Here is a 26,213-nt window from a genome sequence, read left to right on the forward strand (position 1 = left end):
ACTAACTCGTGCATAAAGCGTGCAATTCGATAATCTCTTTCACCCTTTCAGATATTCAGCATTTCTGGGGTTCTCATTTGGGATATAATCTTATTCAAATATTCATTAATGAAACGGTAATGGTAGACCACACTTGGCAACATGGGGCAGTTGAAAACAAAAGTGCAGACTAACTACTAACTTACTACAACTTGAATATCGGTAAAATTGATCGAAGGTGTGCAGTGATTTATATAATGTAAATGAAAATTTAAGATATTTCTTTGTCACTTTATTATGTGTAAAAATATTTTTGTTATGTGGGAACTAGGGATCTTAAATGTGTTTGTTTAAAAATATTAAGAAAATTGAAAAAGCTAGTTTTTTTTTTCAAATTGCTCTAATATGCATTCATTTTCACGTCTACTTCTTTCTCATGACTAACTTTATGTTTGATTTATGATTACAGTAGATCGCGAAGGACCATTAATTCCGTCCTGTTATTCGCTATTTCCTGCAATGGCTTCTGCCAGGAATAGAAATGGCAGGAATAATCCAATGCCAAACATATATGAATCAATGAAGAAAGGTCTTGATACTCTCCTAAAGGCATTTCGGGATGATGAGGAAGCTGAAGGTACATTGCAATTTTCAAGTGAACTTTCATCCATTACATTGTACATTAATTTATTATATTAGAATATACATTTGATGCAAGCCTTTCTACTGAACAACGGGCATACATTCATGCTTCTGCACAAAGTATGGGGATGAAATCTAAAAGTCAAGGGTAATTGTGCAAACACAATATTTGTAGTTTATTGTTTGTTTAGATTTTGAAAACTAGCTTACTGATGTTTTGTTTTTTTTTTTAGAAAAGGAAGTGAGAGAAGACTAACTGTAACAAAAACTGTTGTTCATGTGAAAAACAAGGTTTCGAAGTTAAACATTCTTCCCCATACAGTTGAAAGAGCAACCAAATTACTTCAGGAATTTCCCTTGACTAATGAAGAACTGCAAGATGTACACCCTCTTCAGAAACAAGTTGCTAATATTGCCACCGGTAAATAATTTACTTATAACTTTTAATGTATATTAAAAATATAATTTCTAATGTGATCAGGTCAACAATCCCATGCTGACTGCATAAAGTATCACATGCCTATCATTCCACAACCTGCAAAATCCTCTGCCTTAATCGCTGATCGGAAATCCCTTCCAACTTGGAGTCATCGCGAGGAAATTCTGAACATGATAGCACAAAATAAGGTATGTTGTTTTGTTTTTTATTTTTTTAATGTATTATTCAAAATTTTCAGATTTTTTGATATTCTTAATTTGTGTTTGTTTGTGTAGGTGGTAATGATAACTGGTGATACAGGTTCAGGGAAGACTACTCAGGTTCCTCAGTATCTGTTGGAACTCTTCTCGGAAAGAAACGAACCGGTTCGCATCATTTGTACACAACCGCGACGAATTGCTGCTATCTCGGTCGCTGAAAGAGTCGCGAACGAACGTGGCGAGCAATTGGGAGGAACTGTGGGCTATCAGATTCGCCTTGAAAATCGAATGTCATCCAAAACTGCTCTGATGTTTTGCACAACCGGAATTTTGCTTCGAACGCTGATGTACCAGGAAGGGAATTTGGAGAGAGTCACACATCTAATTATTGATGAAGTGCATGAAAGAGATCGCTTCGTCGATTTTTTGCTTGGTGTTTTAAAATCTCGTCTCCCACGACTGCCAAAATTACGGCTTATCCTTATGTCTGCCGCCTTAGATATCAGCGTCTTCTCCAACTACTTTGGCAGTTGTCCAGTTATGCATGTGCAGGGAAAATGTTTTCCCGTCGCCGAGTACTTTCTTGAAGATGTTTTGGAGCTGACCGATCATCTCGGTAATTCAACGCCATTGGAAATCGGCGTTTGGGATGGCGACGACAAAAACACAAAAAATGGAGCAGTTGGATTTTCCCGAAACGGAGGACAAGCGGCTCGAATGTCAAAACTAGAGAAGAACAAGCCATGTGTTCTGGATTCTGGTGCCAAGTTGACATTTGATTCTTGGATACAAGAAGTTTTTGTTTTGGACAACTCAGATGCTTTGGGCAGGCTTGCTGATGCCGTGATGCGAAGCCATATGCCCATCAATTACAAACATTCTCAAACACAAATTACTCCACTAATGGTCGTTGCTGGTAATGGATCTAAATATCAATTGTTTATTTTACAGTTTTAACTCTTTTTCTTATTCAATAGCCCGAGGACGTATTGACTTGGTGAACTCATTTTTGCAGCTTGGCGCTGATCCAGCTCTGACAGCTGGGCAGTGGACTGCTGCCAACTTAGCACGCTCAATGCAACATCATTCCGTAGCCAGTGCGCTGGAAGTGTATCAGTCGGGAAAAGCGGAGAGTTTGCTACAAAATTACAAGTTTCGCTATGATGAAGAAATTGTCAACGTGGATCTAGTGTTGGACCTGCTCCATGTAATCGAGCAACAGAATTCCGAAGGAGCAGTCCTCATCTTTCTTCCTGGCTATGATGAAATCATGAACATTCGTGACCGAATCATGTACAACGACTCTCGATTCGCCGGTTCAGGGAAATTTGAGGTAATTGCTCACAGACGTTCATGGTGTTCTACGAACTAGAATTTGAAAATTGAATAGGTCTATACTCTTCACTCGAGTATGCAATCGGGCGATCAACGACGAGTCTTCTTTCGCCCACCTAGTGGAAAACGCAAAATTGTTCTGTCGACAAACCTTGCCGAGACGAGTATCACAATTGACGACATCGTATTTGTCATCGATACTGGAAAAGTCAAAGTTAAATCTTTTGACGCGCTTACTGGTGTGTCGGCACTGAAAGCAGAGTGGGTTCCACAAGTAAGTGTTTTTCGTAACTTTTTTACTTTTGAAAACTCTTTAAAATGTATTTTTCATGTCCTAGGCTTCAGCAATTCAACGCAAAGGAAGAGCAGGTCGTTGCAGGGAAGGGATTTGCTATCATCTCTTCTCCCGTGAACGCTACGAATCATTCGAAAAGTTTGTCAACTGATTTATTTTTAACAATATGAGTTCCTTAATATTTATCTTGTACGTTATTAGATATCAGATCCCAGAAATTTTCCGAGTTCCATTGGAGGAGCTATGTCTTCAGTCTAAAAATCTTGCACCAATCGATTTGTCGATTGAACAGTTTATTGGCCAAGTTCCAGAAGCTCCAAATCCTCATGTGATTCAAAGGGCCGTGAAGGTAAACTTGATTGCGTTACTTTTTAAATGTTTAAGATTGCAAGAAGTACGCTTGATTCCTGGCAGATGTTACAATGGATGGATGCCTTGGATCCCTGGGAAAATGTCACCGATCTTGGTCGGTTGTTGTTAGAGTTGCCGGTTGAGCCAAGAGCCGGTAAAATGCTCCTTACCGCTACGGTACTTCACTGTTTGGATCCTGTCCTGACGATTGTCTGCTGCTTAAGCCATCGAGATCCATTTCTCTTGCCTGCTGAACCCAACGAGAAAAAAATTGCTGCAGCGCGCAAGCTTGAACTCGCTGCTGGTACCCTTAGCGACCACATGGCCATGCTTCGCGCCTTTAATTTGTGGCTAGCTGCCCGTGCCAACGGTAAATTCTTGTTTTTAGTGTTCTCCTACCTGATATCCATGTTTTTATTAACTTTCGATTTCCTTGAATAGGCAAAGAAAGGGAGTTCTGTCATCGTCACTTTTTATCGTCGGCAACTATGGACGTAATCCACCAATTGCGCATTCAAATTTTGGACCAGCTGCGAAAGTCTGGGTTCGTTCGGAGTTTCCAGGAACTGAATACGAACGCTTCCAGCTGGGTTGCAATTAAGGCGTGCATTCTCTCTGGTCTCTATCCTCAAGTAGCTCGACGTTGTCGGTCCGGCAAGTTGACAACCCGCCGCGAAGCCTCGGTACGGCTTCACATGACGTCGGCTCTTTTAGGTGAAAATGGCCACACATCTCAAAGAAAGGCCATCACCCAACTTCCGAGTGAATGGATGGTTTACGAGGAAATATCAAGGCAAATTTCAGTGCGACACGTATGAAATATGGATAAAAAATAGTAATGTTCAACCATCTCTCTATCGTTTAGATACGGGGGACTTGTGGCTTCCCTTCGTTGTGTAACCTTGGTCAATACGGTCGCTTTGGCTATTTTTGGAGGACATTGTCGGTTGTCAAATGAGTCTATCAAAGACCCCGTTTTCTCATCTGAAAGCGAAGATTATGATGACAACTATGAGGACGAATCGACCACAGGTACACATTTTTTTCTTTTTTTTTTTGGACTTTGTGATTTAAATTTTCCATGGTGAATTCGTTTTTCAAACAGATGAATCATCTGATGAATGGGATGATATCGAGGAGTTAAATGAAGGACTACATGACTTGGTATTGGCCGAGAAGTTTTGCCAGAGTCCGCTACCAGACCATAGAAAATCTAATGCTAGCAAACCGACGAAGAAGAACAACCCGAAGGCACTAAGCGAGTTTCATCTGGATGAATGGATTTGCTTGAAGATGGAAACAAACCCTGCTCATCAGTTGTTTGCATTACGTCAAAAGTGGCAGGTTTGTGTGAGCCCAATCAATGAAAAGTTAAATTTGATGTGTAACTGTATTTTTCTCTAGGCGCTATTCGCCCGTCGCATGCGAGATCCTATCGGTCCCGAATTGCCAGGTGATAAACAAGTTTTGGACACACTGCTCAATATTCTCTCAAAGGAGGAGCAAGCGTCCGGACTTCCACCTTCACCAGAATTCTTGGGCATTGCTGATGTTCGACGACCGAACAAATCCTATGCGAGCGATAATTTTCGTTCAAATCGCCGACCTAATCCTCGACCCGGATTGGAATCTAGAAACTATTGTCCGCCAAACCCTAGGCCAAATACGAAACCCAATTCCTGGCAGGCCAACCAAAATTCCAATGATGTTCCAGAAGGCGGGGGTGACAAAAATTGGCGAGCTAATTTTCCGCGAAATAATTCTGGGACCTTCCGCCCGAATCGTTCTGAAGTGTTTTCAAGAGGCCCAAAGGGTAAAGATCTAGGCAATCTGAGATTCAAGACCGGAATTGCAGATGTGGATTTCTTGGTTGGCGGTACGCGTACGTCAGCATCACATGCTGAAGGCAACAACGTCGAGCATGAGCGTGGGCAGTGGTCCGGAAATGACACAAATCGGTCCTCTTCAATGCATGATAACGGCACATCCACTTACAATAAAGGATGGAGGAATGAAGTGGATGCCAGAAACGGTTTCTTGTTCTCAAAAAAATCCAAGTCCAAATATCAGTTTACAGCGGGAAAGGGCAGTACGAACCAAATGCCCAATTCACCTAGGGATTCACAGCCGCCACCCGCGAACAGGCTGGCACAGTCGGCTGGCAAATCGCCATCAGAAAGCCAAGCGAACAAATATCCCTTGGACCAGCCCCGAAGGATCGTTGCGAAAGAGAGTGCTCAATTTGCGCAGGGTTCTGTGCCGCGGTAAGTGTAGGATCCTTTTACCAAACTGGTTGGAATAACAATAATTTACCATGTCCGTTTTCTTTCGTGCGCGTTTCAGGCTGCCCAGAGAAAGAGATTCGGAGATGGCGAATCAAGAATCAAACACGAACAGTCAGTCTTCGAGAAAGAATAGAAAGAAGCCCCAGAAGCGGAAAGATACGAACTCTGCCCACCCGCCCACTCCTTCTTCTTAAATTTTAAATTGTTGAATCATCGTTTCATCATGTGGAGAAATGTGGGAGGAGAGAAAGTGCGCGCTGGAGCGCCAATAACTTGAAGAAGACGAAGAAGAAGAAGGGGAAAAATGGCATTGAGAAGATTTTCTGGAACGGAAAAAAAATCCTATAATTTTCAATAGAAATGGAGCCTTAAGCATCATTCACATGTCCTCCATTAAAAAAGTTTGAAGCTGCCGGCACAAACTGCTGTGACCCATCATTTATGTCTGTCACTCTTGGATTCTTTCGACCAGTTGTAATGTTCTTTTTAAGCCTTGGGCCTGGTTTTATCAAAATTTTGGATGTACAATTCAGAAATCATCGACGTTCATTCTCCCTCCAGCATATTCCCGTTACTGGTTCCGGCTTGTATGACGTGCGTTGTCATTAATCTAGACATAATACAGATTAAATGCCTTTATGAATGCTTCGTCTGTGCAAATGCACTTTTCGTTTAAGCAGAAATTTGATCTTCACATCGAACAGTCTTGCCTTTTGATTTGATGTATCCGTGTACGTCGGGATCGCGCGAATTGTGAGCAGTGACCGTCGTCTAACTCTGCGTCTAACGGATCACTAAGCAAATTAGATTGCCACACCCGTCAAGAGTGATGAATTTCCCATCAGCTGGATGCCAAAGTCATCAAGATCGGATAATCCGTTTAACCGACCGACGATGTTATTTGTGGGAAATCGATTGACGGGAAATGAGTTTAACTTGAAAAAAAAAAAATTCCAATGCGATATTGGGTGGATTCTAGCAGTCGATCAGATGTAACCTTCGGGAGGAAAGGACAGTCGCCACGCCCGTCTATCATCATCTTCGTTACCGCCTCCACCGGGTCCTAACAATTAGATTCCGAGGAAAGGGAGGGGGCCAACAGTCATTCAGACACGAAGCCAATGGGTAGGTCTGGCTAGACAGAAATAAGAAAAGGTCAAAATAAAATTCTAAAACAGAGGAAGATTTCATCTATAGCAAATGGCATTTGGCCGTTGGCCTCGCGCATCCTGAGACTATAAACAAGGACTGGCCGTTCTCGTGGAATTGTTTCGTGAGCGCAATACTGATCGTATCATCCCAAATGCAGTTCACAAGAACATTTATTTGGTTCTCCTCGCCTTGACCTACTCCAACCCGTTCGCTTTTTCAAGGCGCACTCTGCCCATAATTTCTTGGTTCTTTTTGTGTTCCGTTTAAAACCCATCCGATTGAACGGATAACCGAAATTTAAAGGTTAACCCATGCGTATTTTTTTTTTCTAAATTGCGTAACATTTAGTAATAGTATTTCTTGTTTCTTCATCATATGATTCCATTTCAGCTTCCCAGGAGCCATATTACAAGCAATCTCGTTACTAGTTAATCACCAATGCTGATCAGGACCGTCAGAAAAAATAGCACAAGTTACCGTATTAAGTTCCAGAATAAATTACTTTTCGCAGTCGAATAACAAAATTTAAATAAAAAGCATCTCGCTCGTTTGCCCTTTGCTCTCTGTCGATGAAGAAAACAAGAAATTTGACCTTTTGCGTTTCAGTCGAAACGTCTGGATCAATAGGCCTCCAACTAGTTTTAATGCACGGAACAATTTTGTTCCTTTTGTTAGTCAACTTTCTTCCTGGTTACATTTTCCTTTTCCTGCCTACTGCGTTTACCATGAAGTCGTTTTTCAACATTTCGTGCAGCCCGGGGTTTCAGCGTGCAGGTGTCCCAGCATTGCGCACAATGTTGGAACATAATTTTCGACTTGTCTACTACAGCCAAGTAAATCTATTGAGCAAACAAGGTTCTTGTAGATAAACAGTCAGTCATCTGTGAAAACTGGTGAAGAAGGCCATCGACTCAATGAAAGGAAGTTGCTCGGACTATGCGAGAAAGTCTGCGCGTATCTCGTTCGAGCACAAGAGAAAACTTTTTTCCCCCCCGTGACTTCTCGGGTCGTTTGAATCGACCGTTAGTGAATGAGTCATCTTTAGTAAATTTAACGATGTATCCCAGGAGCCCTTTGAAGAAAAAAACAAGCTCTAACGAAGATGACGAAGTTTGGGTTAAACGAGAGAAACAGAGCGGAAAGAATATTGAGATTGTATGGAGAGATGCGCGCTGGCAAGAGAAAAGAGTTGACGAGGAGGGGCGAGAATTCGTTTTGCAATTCAAAAGAACTTTTAAGGGAATAAAAAGAAAACGGAGAGAAATGTGGTGTAAAGAACCGGCGTGATTTCAATCGATTTGTATGGGGGGACTGGTCGATGTCGGGCATAAGAAGAAGCGGCCGAGGGTTGTGACTCACTGCGGGAGAGTCGGAACGTTTGCTGCGCTGGGCTCTCATCTAAATCGCATTCACCATTGAGACCATTGAATCGAAAGGAGGGAATGAAAAGAGAAGAAACAAGCAGAGAGACACGGGAATGCTGTTGGATATTTTCTAATGACTCGGCAAACCCAATACCGGTCGGATGTCTGATATGCGTCTCCTATCTCGTCTGGGTCTTTTGCTGACTTTGCCGGAAATGACAAAGTATACCACGAAATCTTCATTCCCAGATCTCTCGTCCCCATGCCATGATTTACTTTATTTCCCTTTGTGCAGTCGGATTCTGTCTGATGGGTGAAAAGGTTCCACAAATAATTGACTATAGCTGATGTTTATCTGTTAATAGCCGAATACCGCGCAGTGTTTTCGGCTCTATGTACCCTATGTAGGTAGCCAAAGTTGGTCTCGATGCATTCCTCCCATCATCGACAAAGAGATGTTATCATGCAAATGCCATAGCGGCCAACACATTTCTTTTGGAAATCAGCAATCTCGCCAAAGAATTGGAAGTTTTTTTTTAGCTCTCTCTTTCCCATAGATGGGCCGCGCTGTAAAACCGGCGCTATCGCGTTATTGAAGCGAAAACTGAAATCACGGAAAAACCGATAATATAGTAAAAAGACTTAACATCGCCCGTACATATAAGAAAATGCTCCATTGAAGAGAACACGTTTAGTTTCGAAGAAACGAAAAAATAAGGTTTCAACAAACCCTCAAACGGTCGATTTGGAAAAAATTCAATGTAGCGTGGTCTATATAGGTTATAGGTACATTAATTGGGAACCCCGGGAAACGAAGTTTTTTTTAATGACGCAATTTCATCGTGTCCTGCCGTTGTTACAGCTTCCCAAATACGTTATTGGCCCAAATCACTAATTCAATTTGTCTTGTGGTACTCTAGAGCATCAAACCCTAGAAAGAAAAAAAGAAATAGAAGTTGGAGGTTTTCCCGGTGTACCGTGTTGTAAATGACCAGTTACGTCGATTTGTAACAGAACTGCGCAAAAAGGCCCACAACTTTTGTTGTGTGCACGGCGAGAAGGTGACGCAGTAGATACCGGGGGATAGCATTAGAGTTTTAACCAGGGTCAACTTCCAATGCTGTTTTTCCACGGTGTTTCCAATTAGCCGCCCTTAATGGCCTTCTCCCAGAGCGCTATAGTTCATTCGTAATTCGATATTCCCGCACGGCATCACGATCTTTGTTCGCATACTAGCTAAAAAAGTAAATAAAAAAGAAGAAACTCAACTTTGGTTTTCGATGCGACAGCAACATGTAACAACGTACGGAGAGACCCAGCGAATATCGATTTCTCCCGTTTTTTGGCACATGAAAACCTTGTTAGCGAAATGACGATAGTCGAGTCTCTCTAGACAGCTGATGCGTGGAGCAGCGCTCTATCATCGGCAGGATCAAGTCTTACATACGACTGATTTACTTGAACTCGTCGTTGTCGTTGTCGTTGTCACGAAAATAAAAACAAAAGAAAAAAGGGAAAACACCGGGCGCGCGTTTTAAAAGGACTAGAACGAACACGCCAGCCCCGGCATTTTGGGGCTCCTGTTCAGTGTTTCGTGTCACTGATGTATGCGCAGCTCTTAGACGTCAGTGCGGTCGGCCTTCACCAACGTGATGGATTGAAGCCTGAAAACACGCCCTCGGGCTTTTTTTTTGCGTGGTTTTCAAATCGTTTCTCCTTTTTTTAAAAAAATCGCTAATAATATCTGCGTATCCACAAATGTCGTTCGTTACAATTTTTGGTTTTTATTGTCTTATTGATACTGTAAAATCATTAGCAGGGTGACCATAATTTGATTTTGACCAAGGTTAACTTTAAATCAAAACCTTGGCAAATCTACAAGATTTTTGGCCGTTCCACTTGAGAGGTGTAATGACTTGCATTCGTCTTTGTCGACGATGGGCTTACATTCCGAATTTATGAAATTGTTTCGCTTCGTATATCCAAAGTCATATACAGTATACATATACACAGTATTATAAAACATGAAAAGCCGGCGACGACGCTTAATTAAGAGGCTAATCCCGACGGGACTGCGGCAATATGCGGCGGTCTCGAGTTTTCTTCTTTTGTTTTGATAAGACGTTCCGTCCCGTTTATTATTTGCTTGGGACGGCATCGCCAACGTTGTTGCATGTATATATACATACGTATACATAATTGCAGCTTGATTTTCTCAAAGTTCCAGACAAAATATAGTCCAGAGAGTCCAGACATGTCAAGAAAAGAAGAAAGAAAAGAAGGCCAATGTGTTCGATACATCAACCGGAAAGAAAAAGGAAGGCCATTAGAAGAGATAAAAAGTCCAACAACAGAATATGCAGCATTGTCATTAGACAACACTTGAGCCAAACTAGCGAGTATGGAAACACTGCGCAGTTATGAAACGGCCATTAGTTTATTACGACGAGAGAAGGGATGTGATGATGCAAAATAGACCGTTGCTGCCCGACCGTTGCTTATTATATACGATACGCAACACGAGACGACAGCCGACAATAACGGCACATATTTATTGTCACGGGGGTCTCCTGAATCCCACCACCGAAAACAAAAAAGGGATAATGAAAGTATCAAATAATAACAAGCCAAAAAGGGATAAAAGGAAAAAAGAAACACAACGCAGCAACAAAAGAGGAGGAGGAATAATTATTTCACTTGAACGATTTGAATAAATACTTTTTGCAGTGTCGTATTAGACTGCGCAGTCTATTGAAAAAGCAAAGGCCCCCGAAAAACCAAAAACAATTCAACATATTCGTCTGGCGTGCAGCAAGTGAAAGTGATGTTGACTCCGCTTATTTAGCGCCATCTTCAATTTCATTTTCTTGGACGTAAATAATCTATCTCGACCGTCGTCTCTTTTTCCCGGTAGCTCTCTCATCATCTCTTTCTCTTTTTCTTTCTTCATCTTCTTGCAAAAGCGTTTATGTTCGTGTCATCTCCAATTTCCCGCCCACTCACGGGACAACGGCAATCATCGTTATCGCCCATCATCGACCGTAGTGGACAACATACTTACAACGGGTTGTTAGCTGGAATCCAGCAAGCTCCTCCGCCTATGCGGGAACCATTCGCCCAGCAAAAAGTCAATATCCTACACAACTCTTCTTCCCAGCAGTCATCCATCTATTTACTTTTTCTTTTTTCTTTCTTTTTTTCCTTTCGGGATTCTGTTCACACATTGGCACAGTATAAGAAAGTTTTGGCGAACTAACAACAAAAATGACAGATTTCGTTGCCAGGGAAAGAAACAAGAAAAGAAAAATGTGATGGATAAAGTTTGTTCGCGCTAAACGTATTCTATCAGCTATAATCTACGAAAAGGGACCGGTGTGGCGGAAGGTCCTTTTTGATCATGAAATTTTCTCGTTGCACTTTGCTTGAAGTGTTAAAAAGTAAAAATATTTTTGAATTTTGGTTGTTTACCCGCAGACAAAGTTATGAGGTACAAAAACAGGCCTGATCTGCATTCGTTCGAAAAGTTATTTAATGAACCCTAACTGAGTAAACAATTCCAATCAACCGCCAAGCTCATGGATAATCGTACTATCTAACGATTTATAACAAACGCCATCAACCAGCCAAAAAGGAAGAGTAGAGATAAATGTTTCCTACCTTTTAGCCTGGGAAATACGGCCAGGCATCCACAATTGCTTCATCCATCCCACAGAAGTTGAATCCAGCATCAGGCGGGATGGAAAAGGGTGTCCTCGTGAATACACCCACACTCCATGTGAGTGTGAGTGGGGGTGACCCGACATCGTTAGTTTCTCCAATCAAGAGGGATGATGCAGTGTATCTAAATGAAAAATACAAATTTGGGTTAGAAACAACAACTCAGCAAGGACAAGTTGAAAATGAGATTTTGAGATGTAATACACTGCATTTGTGCAAGATATGCATCATTATAATATCTAACAGGTAACCAAATCATTGACCATCAAACGATGATCCTAAGATGTTTGCTGATGGCAAGTCAAATACTAGCACATTCAAAACTTGTATATCTTGTACTATTATGATGGTTGAATGGTTATAATGGCTTGCTCAGGTCTTATATCTATACAAAAGAAAAGTTTACATAGTGCAAACAAATTGCCATGCATTGACAGGGGGCTGTCAAGTTGTTATGTTATGTCATGTTAGTCAGAAACTAACATTTCAAAAATTTGGAACAGGTTTAACATTTCAAAATAAGCTCCAACAATCATTCTATTTTTATTCTTTGTTTTATTTACCTGCTAAACAGCATGGAGTGTGTATTAAGCTATTCTGGCGACCAGAGTTGACACGACGCCCACATTTTTAAAACTTGTCCAACATAATGAATAGCAGACGACATTAATCTTCGAATGAGTCAAACTTAAGATATCGATAGAAATTTTAATCGACTCCCCCTCCCCCACTAAATCAAAACCGCTCAAAAACGATCAAAGTGGTTTTCTCATCCGCTGAACAGATCGCGATTATTTTAATATGTAATAGTGATCTCATCAAGTTATACTGAGCCCCCCTACCATATAGTCAAGATAAATGCTATAGTCGGCTAAATATCCATCCTTAAAATAAAGCAATAAATTAAATGAGAAAAAAGAAATGGAGAAAGGTGCGGCCCGTGGAGAGACGTTAATGACAGTCTTTGAAACCTTCTCTTTTCTTTTGTTGTTGTCTCTCCTTTTCTTAACTTTCGTGTAATTCATTATTCATTCGCGATTGTAACGGGAAAGAACCGAGGCGTTTGAGGCCGTTTAATTAGGCAGATGAGATTGTCCAAGAGTTCCAAAAGACGGTTCTCTACAGTATACCGTTAACGCGATGGGGGTTTTCACTTGTTTTTATTGGTTGGGCGTTCCGTTCGACTCTATCCCTAAGGTCAAGCAAATAGAAAACTATGCAGTTAGTATGTGGACGGAGGAACGCACTTTCTTTCTTGAACCAACGTCCTCAAACTAACGAGAATAAGAAGTCCTCCTATATATAGGAAAGCACATTAAATGGAATATGTGATGTGTGTGCAGCAGCGCAGAAGAGTTGATGAGATGATGCGATTTTTTTCCCCTCTAATGGATGGCCGCCGCCCTGTCATTTTCTTCTCTTTTCTTCGCTCCTAATAGAACGCCGGTGGTTATTTGGCGTTGGCTCCTAGTCTGACCCGAGGACTGTCCAATGTCCTAACGGCCACGGGCTGCTGCTCCTGCAGACTGCAGCAGCAGTCGACGAGTTATTTGAATTCACCCCCCGTTGGCTCCAATAGGAGCAAACGCCTGATGGCCGCCTTATCTGATGCACGACGGCTCAATCGGTGCGGCTCCCGACTCCTTGCGATGACACGATAGCGACAATCCAATTAGAAAGTTGGCGGGACTGCTGGGCATGCTGCACGAGGCGGGAGTAGGACACGAGGCAGATCTCACCTGCACATGTATAGTCTCATCTACAAGTCGGAGAACAATCTAGTAGTTTAGCCTAGCGAGTGAGTCAATAAGTTTCTATATCTACAAGTCTCGTGCTGTTTAGTGTTTACACGACCGGGCGGGCCGCTCGGCACTTTGGCCATTTGTGTACATTTAGAAACAGCTGCAGCACACCGTGAATGGAGGTGAAAGAAGTCACGCTAGTGAGTGGTGTGGGCTTCGTGTGTTGCGAATCCGTGTGTCCTGTAATCTCGACTTTCTGGGCGACGGCTAGATGGGCGGATCGATTCGGAAATCGATGTGTTGTTATACTCCAGCGCCAGCAGGTTCTCTCTCTCCGTCGTTGGGCAACTAACGGTCGATAGGGCGTCGGGCTACTGGCACGCCAATGGTTCACCAATATGGTCACGGACAAAATCAACAGAGCGGAGCGCCGCAGCGCCTGTCAAAACACACACACACACACGCCATCGCATCTGATCGAGCCGTAGCGTGACTCGACTGGACCTCATCCGCCTCTCTCTCGTTAAAAAAGAGGGGAAAATAATGTCCAATTATAGACGGAATTGTCTCGTCGGCCATGATTGGACGTGATTGCGCTGGGGCTGCTGCTGTTCTTGACCGTCTCAATAAACATCATCGGCTCTAGACATTACCTTCTTCTAAACTCTGTGTTGGCTTTTGATTTGATTGATTTTGTTGTGTGTGTCCCGGTGGTTTTTCTTGTTAATAGAGGCAGCGTGAGCAGCACGGCCTACATCGCCCGCTGGCGCTGTGAGGATATGACGTGCGGACTTTCCCTAGCCGTTTGCGTAGGCACAAATCTTGATGGATACTCCGGCAATGTATTCGCATGTCGCTAATAATTATCGGCCACTTTCTAGACCGTAAATCAACTAGCAATTCCACCCCACCCCCACCTCCTCCTTTTGACTGTGCCGAGGTTAACGCACCGTTCCGTTCCGTCTTTTTTCTTCCATGTCACATCTCTCCTCCTTCTTTTTCTTTTATTTTTGATCAAAAAGTTTTGTTTAGGTGCAGCATGCATTCAATTTTCCCCCTTCGTTTCGCCAGCTGGTAAAAAGAGACTCTTCGGTTAATACGGGACAACTCACGCGATACAGTTTCTCCGCCTACTCTTAAAGCTCTGTGCTCGCCATTTGCTCCGGTTCTTTGACGAACTGCCTGAACTATTACGTGTCGGTATAAAACTGATAACCCTACATCTCGTCTTGAAATGCATGCTGCTATATAGCCGTGTCGTCGGATATACATCAGTATAAAGATCACCCAGCGCATGGAGCTATAGCTCAGGGGGTGAGATTTAATGACGTGAGTCGTTGGCGGGTTATGACTCGACCTCTTTTTCCTTTTTTTTCTTCTCCCGAAAATGTCGAGCTTCTGTTTCGGTTATATAAGAACGCGTCAGGTAAAAACCGAAAAAAATAAAACAAGTAACGATGATCATATTTCTTAAAAAAGAAGATGATGAAGCCGAATAACAGACAAAAGAAAAATCTGTCGTTCTCCAACAAAAAAGGAAAATCAAAAAAAGATAAAAAAATATCAAAAGAAATGGAAACAAAAGGAAAGTGAATTTGTGACGGTGTATAGGTCTCGTTCTATACGTTTCCTTGGGATTCGCCATCGTATAGTCGTTAGAGGCTATACATGTAAACTACATGTTTGGATAGATAGTAGTAGGTACGCGATAATGATGCCGAAAAGCTTTCGGAGCGCGAGGATAAAAGGAGAAAAAATAAGGACGATCAAGCCATACAGGAGAATTGAGAGACTTTGTAAAGAAAAAATATCAAAGAACAAAAGGGATTGATGGCGAAAAGAGGAGAACTTTCACTTATTAAAGGGCAACGATTGTATGTTACGTAGTATAATATTGAGACGGAGCAACTTGACGCCATAAATGATACACGGCACGTGAAATGTTTGCAGAGGCGTCGAGTCGTGTGATTTGCAACGGGATTTACTACGCGTGGCTGTGTAATATCGTTCATTTGCGTGTGCCAAAAAAAATATCAAAAAGATGTTATCCCCCTTTTTCTCTCTCCCCCCAATTTTATTGTTACATCAAGCAACACAAATAAAAAATTATAATACCCATTAAAAAAAAGAGCCCAATACGCAACCCGAGTGTTGTGTGCTGTGTGTGTGTAATAAAAGCACATCTATGCATGGTTTAAATATTACGACGTACACGTAACCGAAAGGGGATAGTTATCGTTTTTTTTTAAAGAATTTTCTCACGAAGCCTCACCAACTTTTTACTATGTGGATACATCCTTAAAAAAAGATAGAAATATCTGGGGTTCTCGCCGTATTTTTATGTCGGTGATGATGATGTGAGAGCTGGGTGTGTGATGTATTCCTGGGAACGGTTTTCCAATCGAAGGAGGTGCTGCTCAGCATTATATGATATCATCAGGTAGTTAAAGAGTCGCTCAAGGCTGAGAAAACTAGACACATTTCTCGACGATTTGATTTCGATTTTTCCTTGTTTAACGATTGAAAATTCGATCATGTGAAAGATTGAAATGGATGCGCTTTATATTGCTATTTGTCATGGGATGTGTGTGTTGAATCGGTATGTTTTAAATTGCGCATCCAGGCTATTCACGCGGTAACTAGGTAGAGTGAACGGTTGCGGTGCATTGCATATTAGCGGGCTTGATATGGTGGTGGTGGTGTGCTGAATAGAAGCCAAAAAGACGGGGTCAAGGATGGAAATGTGCGTGTCCATATTTTGTCTATTTTATTCAAAGAAGAAGAGACGCGCTTGTTTTGTAGAATTTTTGGCAAAAGTTCTGACAGTTCTCAGAGAGAACAAAAACCAGTTGCTTCATAATTACGCTATCACTGTGTTATTAAATATTAATTTTTTTTCCTTTCTCGTCTGGTATAACTTTAACTTGAATGAAGCCGCCCAATCATTACTGGGCATTAGCAGAAAAAAGAAGAAAACAAAAACGAAATTTAAGAAAGTCATTTCCTCCCAAAAATGGCTGTTACATTACAGGATCTCTTTTTCTTTCTCGTTTCTTATAAGGAATATATGTTTTTTTTTGTTTTTTTTTGTATTTACGACGGATTTATTAAGTTGGCAAAGCGACGGTTGGAGTAGTGCATTCGTCTGCTAATAGATTTTGGCGTGCCGCATCGGACCGCGCAAGGCACGCGAGCGGCGCGCGGTTAATTCGAACTGATGCCCGTACACGTCGTCGGCCGTACACAGTCTCCTCATTCCGCTCGGAAATCAAAAGAGATGGCCTGTCCAAATCAAGTCGGACGTCGGCGGAGCGAATGGTTACGATGAAGACGAATTAGACGAGAGAAATAATAATAATAATAATAATAATAAAAAAGAATCGGTGGGGTCTGCCACTATTGCGACATGGTTTGGCGGCAGCGCTATGGAGCGGCACTTTTTTGTGGCGGGCCTTTGAACTCGAATAAGTCGATTTCATCGTCCAGAGACAAGAGAGACAGGCGACGGCTCTTCCAAAATAGAAGGAATATAACGAGAAAAAGAAAAGGAAAGCTAAAAATATACAAATCCGACGATGATGGCTCATCTTTTATTTGTTGTGCCAGTCGGAGAAGAATGAACCTTTTTGATGTTTTGGAAGGAAACATTTCCTGCTGGCGGACACATTTTCTAGATAGGGGAAAAAGCATTTGTTTGGTAACCGTTCTTTTATGATTGACCGGGATCTATAAGTGACCATTAAGAAAGCGGTGAAATGTTACAAAAGAAACCTAATTTCGATTTGGAGAAAAAGACAATGAAACCCAAGATCTGATGTGAATGGATGATGAAGCTGAAGCCGCTACCGCTATGCCCATAATAAATCGACTCATATCTTTCCCTAGTGTACGTAATAGGGTTGGCCCATGGAGAAGCTTGCTGCTGCAACGATATGGGTTCCTCCTCTTGTTTCGTGGCTCGAAAAAAAAAGAAGAAAAAAGGCAAGAAAAAACCCGTAAATTATATAGTGAATTTTCTCAGTCGAGCTTTTTCTCAAGGACCATCATTTTTCACTCTCTTTTTCATCGGTGCGTTAAATGGCAAATCTCTCCCGGACTTGCATCTTTAGTGCGCCTGCCCCCCTCTCGTTATATATTCCTTCTCTCCAGCAACTTCTTTCGTCGTATGTTCCATCCTACAGAAAATAGTTTGGTGTATACGGGGGCGGGATAGAAATATACTAGCAGATAGTATATTGATGCCATATCGTGAGTTAAAACGCGTTGTCGTTTCCCCCTTTTTTTTTTAGTTTGTTCTTTTACGACTTTCAATTCATATGGCGTTTGTTTTTTTGCCAGGTTATATTTGAGTGACGCCGTCTTTGCCATTATCTAGCGGTTTTTATAGTGGAGACAAACAAGTCGAGAAGAAAGAAAAAAAAGAATAGAGAGGATGACGAAAGAAAAAGGCCGCCATTCCAATCACAGAAGCGAAGCTAACGACCAATTATCGCTGGCTCCCACCAGCCTACACACACACATATACCGTACATACCCCCGTCAGTTGTGCAAAACCCGACAAGAGTCTTAAATGACCTTAAAAGCATCATAAAAGAATGAAAATATATAACGCCACAACCAGATATTGTACAAAGGGATATTTAAAAAAAAAGAAAAGAAGGGGGTTTCCACCGAATCCCATTGCTCTTGTCTTATGCGCCCGCGTGTGTGTGTGTGTGTGTGTGTCCTTCTCAAGATCTTAAACATTTCCCCCCGGATGGTTAAAGGATCTTGTTTATGACCGCCACAGCAACGTCGTTGGAATATAGCTGCGCAGGGAGAAAAAATAAAAAGACGAAGAGAGAAAAAGGGGGGAAACGACACACGAAATCCAGAGCTTCGCATGACCGGGCACGCACACGTCGCCCGACCGAAAAACCCGCCACACAGCGCAGACGTTTGTCCGTGATTTTCTTTTTCTTTTTTTTTCCATCTTTGTTTGTTTACCCTATCGCGTCTAGCCACTATAATATATCCTTTTTGTCAGCCAAAAAGGAGGAGAGTAATATAACGAGATGTGTTACAAGTACCTCATTGTATTCAAGTATATGGAGGGGAGGGACCATCAATGTACAGCAGACACATTGAATAATACACGAAATGTTTTTCACATATTGAGAAGGGCGGGACGTTCTTTTTTTATGGTGTTATGTTCGAAATGGGGGAAAATCCTTCGTCAAAAACAATACGAGTACGCGCTTGGCCATGTGTACATATGTGTTGGAAATGGGCACGTCTCTTTTGAATATTATTCCCGGCGTCTTTTATTTTCAAGGATGAAAAGACGTAAAAAATCTGGGACTTTTGATAGTAAATACGCGGCGGCGTACAAGTGCGCATAAATTGATCTCATTATCGAGAAGGGTTACAAGGTTTGCAAACACTCCGACGAAAAATACAAAACGCTCCTTTTGGGTTTGCACGGCCTGTCGTTTTTCCAGAGGTCACGATTCAACCCCATTACCTACACTTTCTTCGTCTCCTTTTTCATTTTCCCAGAACGTTATTTATGTTTCTGTTTATGGTGGACGTATGGCCGTCCGCCGTTCAACGAACTGGTAGCCGCAGTTGTCCCAGTAGGGCAAAGTGACTCGACTGAAACGCGCAAATCAAACCTCAGATTTTTGTTTTGTGTTTTACCCAAACGGTACACTCAATTTATTTCCCCATAAAGAGCTCTTTTTTTTTGTTAGATTCAATCAATATTTTTCCCTTTCAGTTGATTGGAAAGTGCTCTGATATATGTGGGATGGTTTTCACCAAGTTGTGGCACACTCCAAACAATTTTAATGGCAAACTTTGATTTATTACATTGAACCAACGATGTATAATCAAATAATTCAAATATAGTTTTGATCAGTACGAAACAACAGTTTTCAATTCATCTACTATGAAATTTAGGGATAATAAAAAAAATTCGAAAATTCTGAAATGAAATTTAAATGAGGGGGAAGGTGTTTAGAGTGGCCTGGTTGTACACCCCCGTACTCATTGCGCTGCAAACTGGGCCTTAATTGGACCGACGTGCGTTACCGAGGTAACAGCAACGGTTGACGATGCTCAATTGCTCAGGGGTTATAAACTGTACGTCAAAAAACAAACAATTTCGGAGCCAGAGATCAATTAGCAGAGAGACTACGAGGGGTTTGAGAGGTTACGATCTTTAAAATAGACGCCCAGATACATTAGGGGTATTCTTCTAATAGACAAGGGATTGAACGTGGGCGATGACATCCCTTGAGCGCTAAGTGCACATCATCTCAATGTGAATTGAATCGAATTAAAACAATGGGCACTTTGGCGCCGTACAAGTGCGCATATTAATTCATTTCAATTGATCGAGAAGACTAAAAAGGCTTTGCCAGTACTCGAAATAATTTCGACAGGCTCAATTTCTTCGCACGTCGCCTTTGATTTCGGAGGTAATGATTTAATCGTATTATACTACAACTTTCTTCGTCTCATTTTTTTCGTTTTCCCTTTGTGCACATCGCTGAGGCTTTTCTTCTCCGACGGTGGACGTGTGGCGTCTGCCGTTTAACCAACGGGCGCTAAGCAGGGCAAAGTGACTCAACTAAAACGCGCTTGAGCGTGATGATATCACCCGGCGGTTGGTTTTGTGCACCGAGAGACCACAGCAGACTATGCCGTTATTTTTCTCTCGCTTCTTTTCTCTCGTCCAAAATTTCCCTCCCGTTTCTTTATAAGGAGGCGATTCTCTGTTATGTTTGCTTCCCCTCCTCCGTGAAGAAAAAATAAAAGAAAAGAAAATAAAATAAAATAAAAGAGAGCTTTTCTCCAGCTTCAGCAGCATGCAGTTCTCTGTGTGTTATTATTATCATTATGACTATTATTGCCTGCCATTCCAGCGAAAACCCCACCGGTTCTTTTCTTTCTATTCTCTTCCCATGTCGCAACTTGTCGCGTCCGGTCGGCCGGCTTTTGCTGGGCACGGACACGAACGAAAAAAAAAAAAAGGAAACTTGCCATCCATCGTGCAACTTGTTATTATCAAAGCTCTGTGTTGATGTTTTAAGTACGGACGTGTGATCACCTCGTCGACTGTCAGTTGCCCGTAACCAAATTAGCATTTTTTTTTTTCTGCGCACCCACAGGGCGGCAACGAAACAGAAATTGAATTGAAAGCGCAAATAATTCATCGCTCCGCTGTTTCCTTAAGCATCTCTCATTTATTGGATTTGTACGCAACGGCTTCAATATTATTACGTGTCCAAATGTTCTTTGCTTTGCTGATCGCCTTTTTTTCGCCTGGGCAAAGTTCCCATCAGAAATGAGGGAAGGGCTTGGAAAAAGTTTGGGGTGGGTTTCTCTTTCATTTATTTTTGGTTCTCTTTTCTCCTATAATACTCTATACAGATCTGCACAATGAGCAGGTGGGGGGGGGGGGGAAACCGTAATTTTCATCCCGCCACTTGGCATTCCACTTTTGATTTTCACTCACTGGGCCTTTCAAAGAGTGATTTATAATTGTGAAGAAGAAGTTCAACGAATTCTTTCATCGAAGAGCAACAACAGCAACAACAACGGGAAAATGCGCATTAAAGCATATTTGTGAAGAGTCCTCATCGTTCTCTCTTCAGCAGGTTATTCTTTCTTATCTTTGATTTTGGTCAAAAAGGAAGAGAGAAGGCCCTCGAATAACAGGCGTCTCTCTCTCGTCGATCAATGAAAAGAGCTTTTATTTAAAAGAAATCAAAAAGCTGCATCGTTGAACTGCTGGTCTTGGCTCGACAAAGAAATCAAAAGGAAAAATCGTGCACATCATCGGAGATAAATAAAAGCACCAGTGTGTCTACGGCACACATATCTAGCCTAGCCCTCCTCCTCCTCCCCTTAACAAATCATTTGAATTTGGCGCTTTTGGAAATGGTAATAATAATGGGCACTGGTCAGGATTAAAAAAGAAAAAAAAAGAAGAAGAAGAACTTTCCATTTTCTTCCATTCGTGTCCTCCGCTTTTGAAATGTTTCGAACCTACCGCCTTTCATTATCGCATATATACAAGTAGATTGCAAAAATGTAAAGCGTGCATGCAACTGTCTATAAGGTCCACTCGTAAACAATACAGACTGTATATTTGCCCGTCACGGCTTCTTTTTTCTCTAGTATACAGGTATACGCAATAACTCGCATTGTGTGTTCTTTTAGCAGGTGAAATAAGAAGGAATTTTATTTGTATTCTACTTATTATGATTCTTCTTCCAATGCCTAGTATATATATACTACTCTGAAATTCGTCGCTTCTACGAAAATCCGGTTGCAATGAATAGCGGGATTTTATTGATTGTACTGCAGGCTTTCCCATTTCACGCGTCGGAGATTTCCCTCTCTCTCTCCTTTAAAAATCCATAGAGATCAACTGCCATCCACTGAAATTAAATTTCTATTTCTTTTTTTTTTTATTTTTTAATTTTTCAAGTTAATGTCGTGAATTATAGAAAGAAAAAAAGGGGTTGGATTATTTTACTGGGCTATTTAGGTCACTCTGCAGGTTGCGGCATCATTCGTAATTGGCCTACGTGTCGAAAAGATGACACACTCTGGACGTGTTCTCCTGAATATTTTTAGAAATGGAGTTTGATTCAGTGTAACCTTGGGCCGTGTATTTTACGAGCGCACAAGATTATATTACATCGACGTATTATGCGCGAGCCCGCTGTAGATCCCCCAGCCCACTTTAATAAATATTTGGAGAAACCCGGGGGAAAATGTAGTTTCTTATAAATCCTGCTGATGTATAATCTCGAGCGCAGTATGCATAAGCAATCAGCTGCGTTGGATGATACTATTTGATTAAATAAACAATACCCTTTTGATAATAATATGTTAAAAGGGGGTTGAGACTGATCTCTGATGTGTGTAGACATGGGAGAGAGAGAGGGGTGGGGGAGAGAGTTGCCTGGAAACTGGGAATTCAGTCCTTGATTTACGTTCCGTGTACAGGCCAGAGGATATCTCTAATATTATCCGTAATCCAGCGTGAGACAAATTTCACTGTAAATGTACCCAGTCGGACTGTATAATGCATTTGCGTCGGGTATCTTCTTATACAGTCCGACTGCGCACCGTCGAGATGATGATCTATAAATGGCCGATCCGCATAAACTTATAATCACCGAGGCGAAAGAGAGAGAAAAAGAAAGAAAGAAAGAAAGAAGTGAACGCAAAAAAAATGGAAAGTAAAAATGTCACGTTCGGTGGTACATATTTTACGGACGGCTGCTGCAACCGGTTCTGAACGTCGCATCCCCGACGTGGAAAACAATTTAAAAAAATATTTAAACCAATACTTTATAAGAAACGACAGACAAAGAAAAAATATTCGACAAAAGAAACTAGGCAAAGGGTACGAATAAAAAAGAGATGACTGAATTGTTGTCCGTTTTTTTTTCCTTTTTTCGCGTTTTACTTTGATGCAGCAAGTTGTTGACATTTCGGTCTGTTATTACACATTTCCCATCATTATTATTCGCCTTGTGTCGTCCCTTGGCGAAGCTCAGGGAGGGAGAAGAAACTTTGGGTTGTCATCCTGTCGGTACCTCGTGAATAAACGCGTTTTCTCTCTCTCTGATGAGCCAACAGCAGCCGTTGCTGTTGTCAAAAATGAAACGAAAAAACGAAAAAAGAAGAATACTATGTAACAAGCCAGAGATAACACAAGAAACCGAATAAACAACGATGTTTCTGTTACGGAGGAATGAATTCGGACCAAGGACGACTAGCGAAAAAACGGAACAGCGAAGCAGCTCTCCTGCTGCTCGCAACAATTCGACCGTGTCAACCAGCAGCAGCGGTATACTTCAAAGCTTCTCCTTCAACGTCCTTCTCCTTTTTTTTCTTTTCTTTCTGTACATGTCGACACTCATCAGCCCCGGCTGCTACTGTTTGTTGTTGTTGTTGTTATTATTACTAGACTCGTCTTCTAAACAACTTTTTTCATGAATGGGTTATTTAACTTTTTTTTCTTTTTTGCTCCTGACGAACGACAGTTTGAATGTCGGAGTTTCTAAATCATGTCGAATGCGCCTGTCAAGTTTATTTTTTTTTTCTCTCGGCAAATCAGGGCAACTATTTTTTAAAAAAGAAATTTCTCCGACAGTAGCAAACATGGGCGATATTGTACGATGACGATATTGCCTTCGTTTGTCGTTTCCAAATATTTTTGAAACGGAAAAGTTTGGAATTTTCCCTGCGCTTCGTCATCTTCTCGTCTACCCAACACGTACACGGATACGGAGTTGTACGTGATTTCCAATCTGATTCCCCACTCAGAATCTCTTTCGTTTTCTAGATTGACAAATTTGCTGACTGTAATCTGTTGGAGATGATTCGTGATGTGATCCTCAGATGACGATAAAAATATTTTCCCAAGTGATTAATATCTATAGCACAGTCCGTACTCCGTGACACTCAAGTGATGGATTTCCCAAATCTGAAATTTCGTTTTTCTCCCCCCATCCACTCCGGAAAAAAGGGATGTGATTGTGTGACCGCGCTAGAGAGGGAAATTTAAAAAAAAGCAGCAGCTGCATCTCTGCATCTAAGTGGAAGTGTCATGATGACCCACATTTCTTTGTTCTTGTCGAGTGTATCCATTTTATTTTGGTTTGTGTGTGTGTGTGTGATGATGATGCGACCGTGTGGAAAACAGCACGCTTCACCCCCGCTGGCCAACCTGCCGGCAACTTTTGATTCTACACACACGGCGACTTCCTTCGTCACGATGCACAATCACCCCTGCTCAAAAAAGAAAAGACTTTTCCTTTTCTCAACAAATAAATCAATAATAAAAGAATAACAGCACTGACTGTGGGAACCGCTGTAGACAGTACGGTGGTTAAGAAAAAGAGTCGAAGACGCACACTTTGAGACGCGTGTAATCAAACGAAATGAACCGATCTTTCGACATCGTTTTTTTGTTTTCTTTTATAGCCAACACTCTACACTGTTATAACGCGCAAGGTTGAATCATGATAATCATCCGTCACGGGGTCGTGAACTTTGCGATACCGTACGTAAAATTTTAGACTGCGCCAAAAAAAAAGTACACGGCCGCAAGCGGCGGCAAAACGGTGCGGTGGCTTACTTAAGCGTGAGAAAAATGGGATGAATAATAAGAGCCAGCGCTCGCACCTCTGGCAACAACAACCGAAATTGGTGCCGACTAGAATTTTTATATGCGCATTTTTTCCCCCCAGAAGAAAAAATAACTTTTAAAAAGATACACAACAATTTACGGTCGATATAGTAGTGACTATAGAGGAGAGAGAGAGAGCCATTGACGCGGCTTGTCGTGATCTTTGACGTCACCCCCACCAGCATCTTAAAATTCTGCGAGAATAGCATTTTATTTTCCGCTGTTTCGAACGAAAGGAAAACGGCACCGCCAGAGACTCGGCGGCGGTCAACGTGAAAATATGCGAAAACAACAAAAAAAGTCTTTTTTGTGTTTGTTGTTAAAGGATATAATTTGACAGCCAAAGAACGAAAAGCGATTTATCTTCAATGGAGGTGAGATTGGAAAAGGCGACCGCGCGCGCTTTGCTGGTCAGTTTAAAATAAGAAAAAAAGAAGAGGAATGTATGCTGCTTTGAATTTGGCGCGCATTTATGTAGCCGCTGCGGCGATAATTCAATGGCGTCGTCAAAGAGGGGAAAGAATCAGATGATGAATAGAACGACGAAAAAGTTTAAAAAAAATAAAAAAATAAATGATGTAGTAACCATCGACCCGAGCGGAATGGATGAATAAACATTTCCTTCTATTTATTTTCGAGCTGTTTGCCTTTTGACGACGAGAAAGTCGAATGCAAGATGAAGCGGTATTCATTTATTTATTTATTTATTTAGATATAAAATACTATATGCTGGGGAATATTTTTTTTTTCTTTAAAGAAATTCTTAAATGTCAGTGTGTCATCGTAACTGTTTTGGTATGTACAATGTCGTCCGTGACACGGCATTTCGCATCTTTCGAGGGTTTTTTCTTATTCTTTTTTTTTTCGCAGACAATGGTGACGACTGTGTCAAAGTACTGTGCACATACACGTGCCGCACAACAATATCGTAGGGAGGAAAGAAAAACTAGAAAAGAATCAACGAAAGAAACGGAAAATCGTGAGCGCTTATTCGCTTATTCGGCACCAACAGAAAAAGTCCTTGATCAGTTCATTTCACAATTTCGGAGACGAGTCCCCCGAAGAAAACCCACACAAAAAAAATGGAAATACTACACGAAACAAAATCAAATAAAGCGACAAACGCGCAGTGTGTCTATACAAATCTTTGCCGTCGGTCGTTCGCGTCTATTTTTAACCCGTGAGACTACAAAGTTATTATTTTCCGATCGTGACGGTTGGAGTGTCTGTCGATACTGGCACAAGGATTGGGCGCAAACGAACCAACGACCGATTTTGCTTATCCGACGCCTTCTCTCATTAGTCGGTAAAAGGTCAAGTATTAACAACAACTGTTTAGTTTCACTTGAGATTCGCAGGGAATTTCCTTCTCATGGCAGCAATAGCGTCGGCAATATGTTAAACTATTCTTTTACGAATTCTCGACTTCCGCGCGCTAAGTGACAAGTTGCCTGATTATCCAAATGCAAAAGTTCTGCTTCCCAATGACCCCGCAGGTGCGTTTCGGTAGCGTCA

The 26,213-nt window shown here is 41.6% G+C and overlaps 1 protein-coding gene and 1 long non-coding RNA gene across 4 annotated transcripts; one reads left to right on the forward strand and one right to left on the reverse strand.

Moving 5' to 3' along the window:
• LOC124195890 (3'-5' RNA helicase YTHDC2-like) lies at positions 1 to 6,169 on the forward strand. 3 transcript variants are annotated; one of them, XM_046590524.1, is made up of 16 exons: positions 1 to 217; positions 449 to 616; positions 679 to 769; positions 855 to 1,042; positions 1,103 to 1,248; positions 1,336 to 2,176; positions 2,238 to 2,593; positions 2,651 to 2,869; positions 2,934 to 3,028; positions 3,092 to 3,239; positions 3,305 to 3,611; positions 3,683 to 4,034; positions 4,107 to 4,273; positions 4,347 to 4,585; positions 4,646 to 5,505; positions 5,585 to 6,169. In XM_046590524.1, exons 2-16 carry the CDS (start codon positions 499 to 501, stop codon positions 5,718 to 5,720), a joined length of 4,263 nt encoding a protein of 1,420 aa, XP_046446480.1. In that variant the 5' UTR covers positions 1 to 217; positions 449 to 498; the 3' UTR covers positions 5,721 to 6,169. The 3 variants fall into 3 exon arrangements, with proteins under 3 accessions (XP_046446480.1, XP_046446478.1, XP_046446479.1); XM_046590522.1 differs by having other exon boundaries at positions 4 to 238; XM_046590523.1 differs by having other exon boundaries at positions 4 to 201.
• Positions 6,170 to 9,806: 3,637 nt separating this feature from the next.
• Positions 9,807 to 13,708, reverse strand: LOC124195895. Its single transcript, XR_006875465.1, has 3 exons — positions 12,323 to 13,708; positions 11,700 to 11,883; positions 9,807 to 10,612 (listed from the first exon to the last, which is right to left on the reverse strand). It is a non-coding gene; the product is annotated as an uncharacterized LOC124195895 (long non-coding RNA).
• Between the last annotated feature and the right edge of the window lie 12,505 nt (positions 13,709 to 26,213).

This window comes from Daphnia pulex, chromosome 6 (genome assembly GCF_021134715.1).
Source record: "Daphnia pulex isolate KAP4 chromosome 6, ASM2113471v1".
Classification (NCBI taxonomy): Eukaryota; Metazoa; Arthropoda; class Branchiopoda; order Diplostraca; family Daphniidae; genus Daphnia; species Daphnia pulex.

What these genes read in the sequence shown, in the direction of transcription:
- LOC124195890 (XM_046590524.1), top strand. Translation starts at nt 499, where the DNA reads ATGGCTTCTGCCAGGAATAGAAATGGCAGGAATAATCCAATGCCAAAC. An exon ending in AAGCAGAGTGGGTTCCACAA is followed by an intron (nt 2,870 to 2,933) that starts GTAAGTGTTTTT and finishes TTCATGTCCTAG; the next exon opens with GCTTCAGCAATTCAACGCAA. An exon ending in GCTAGCTGCCCGTGCCAACG is followed by an intron (nt 3,612 to 3,682) that starts GTAAATTCTTGT and finishes TTCCTTGAATAG; the next exon opens with GCAAAGAAAGGGAGTTCTGT.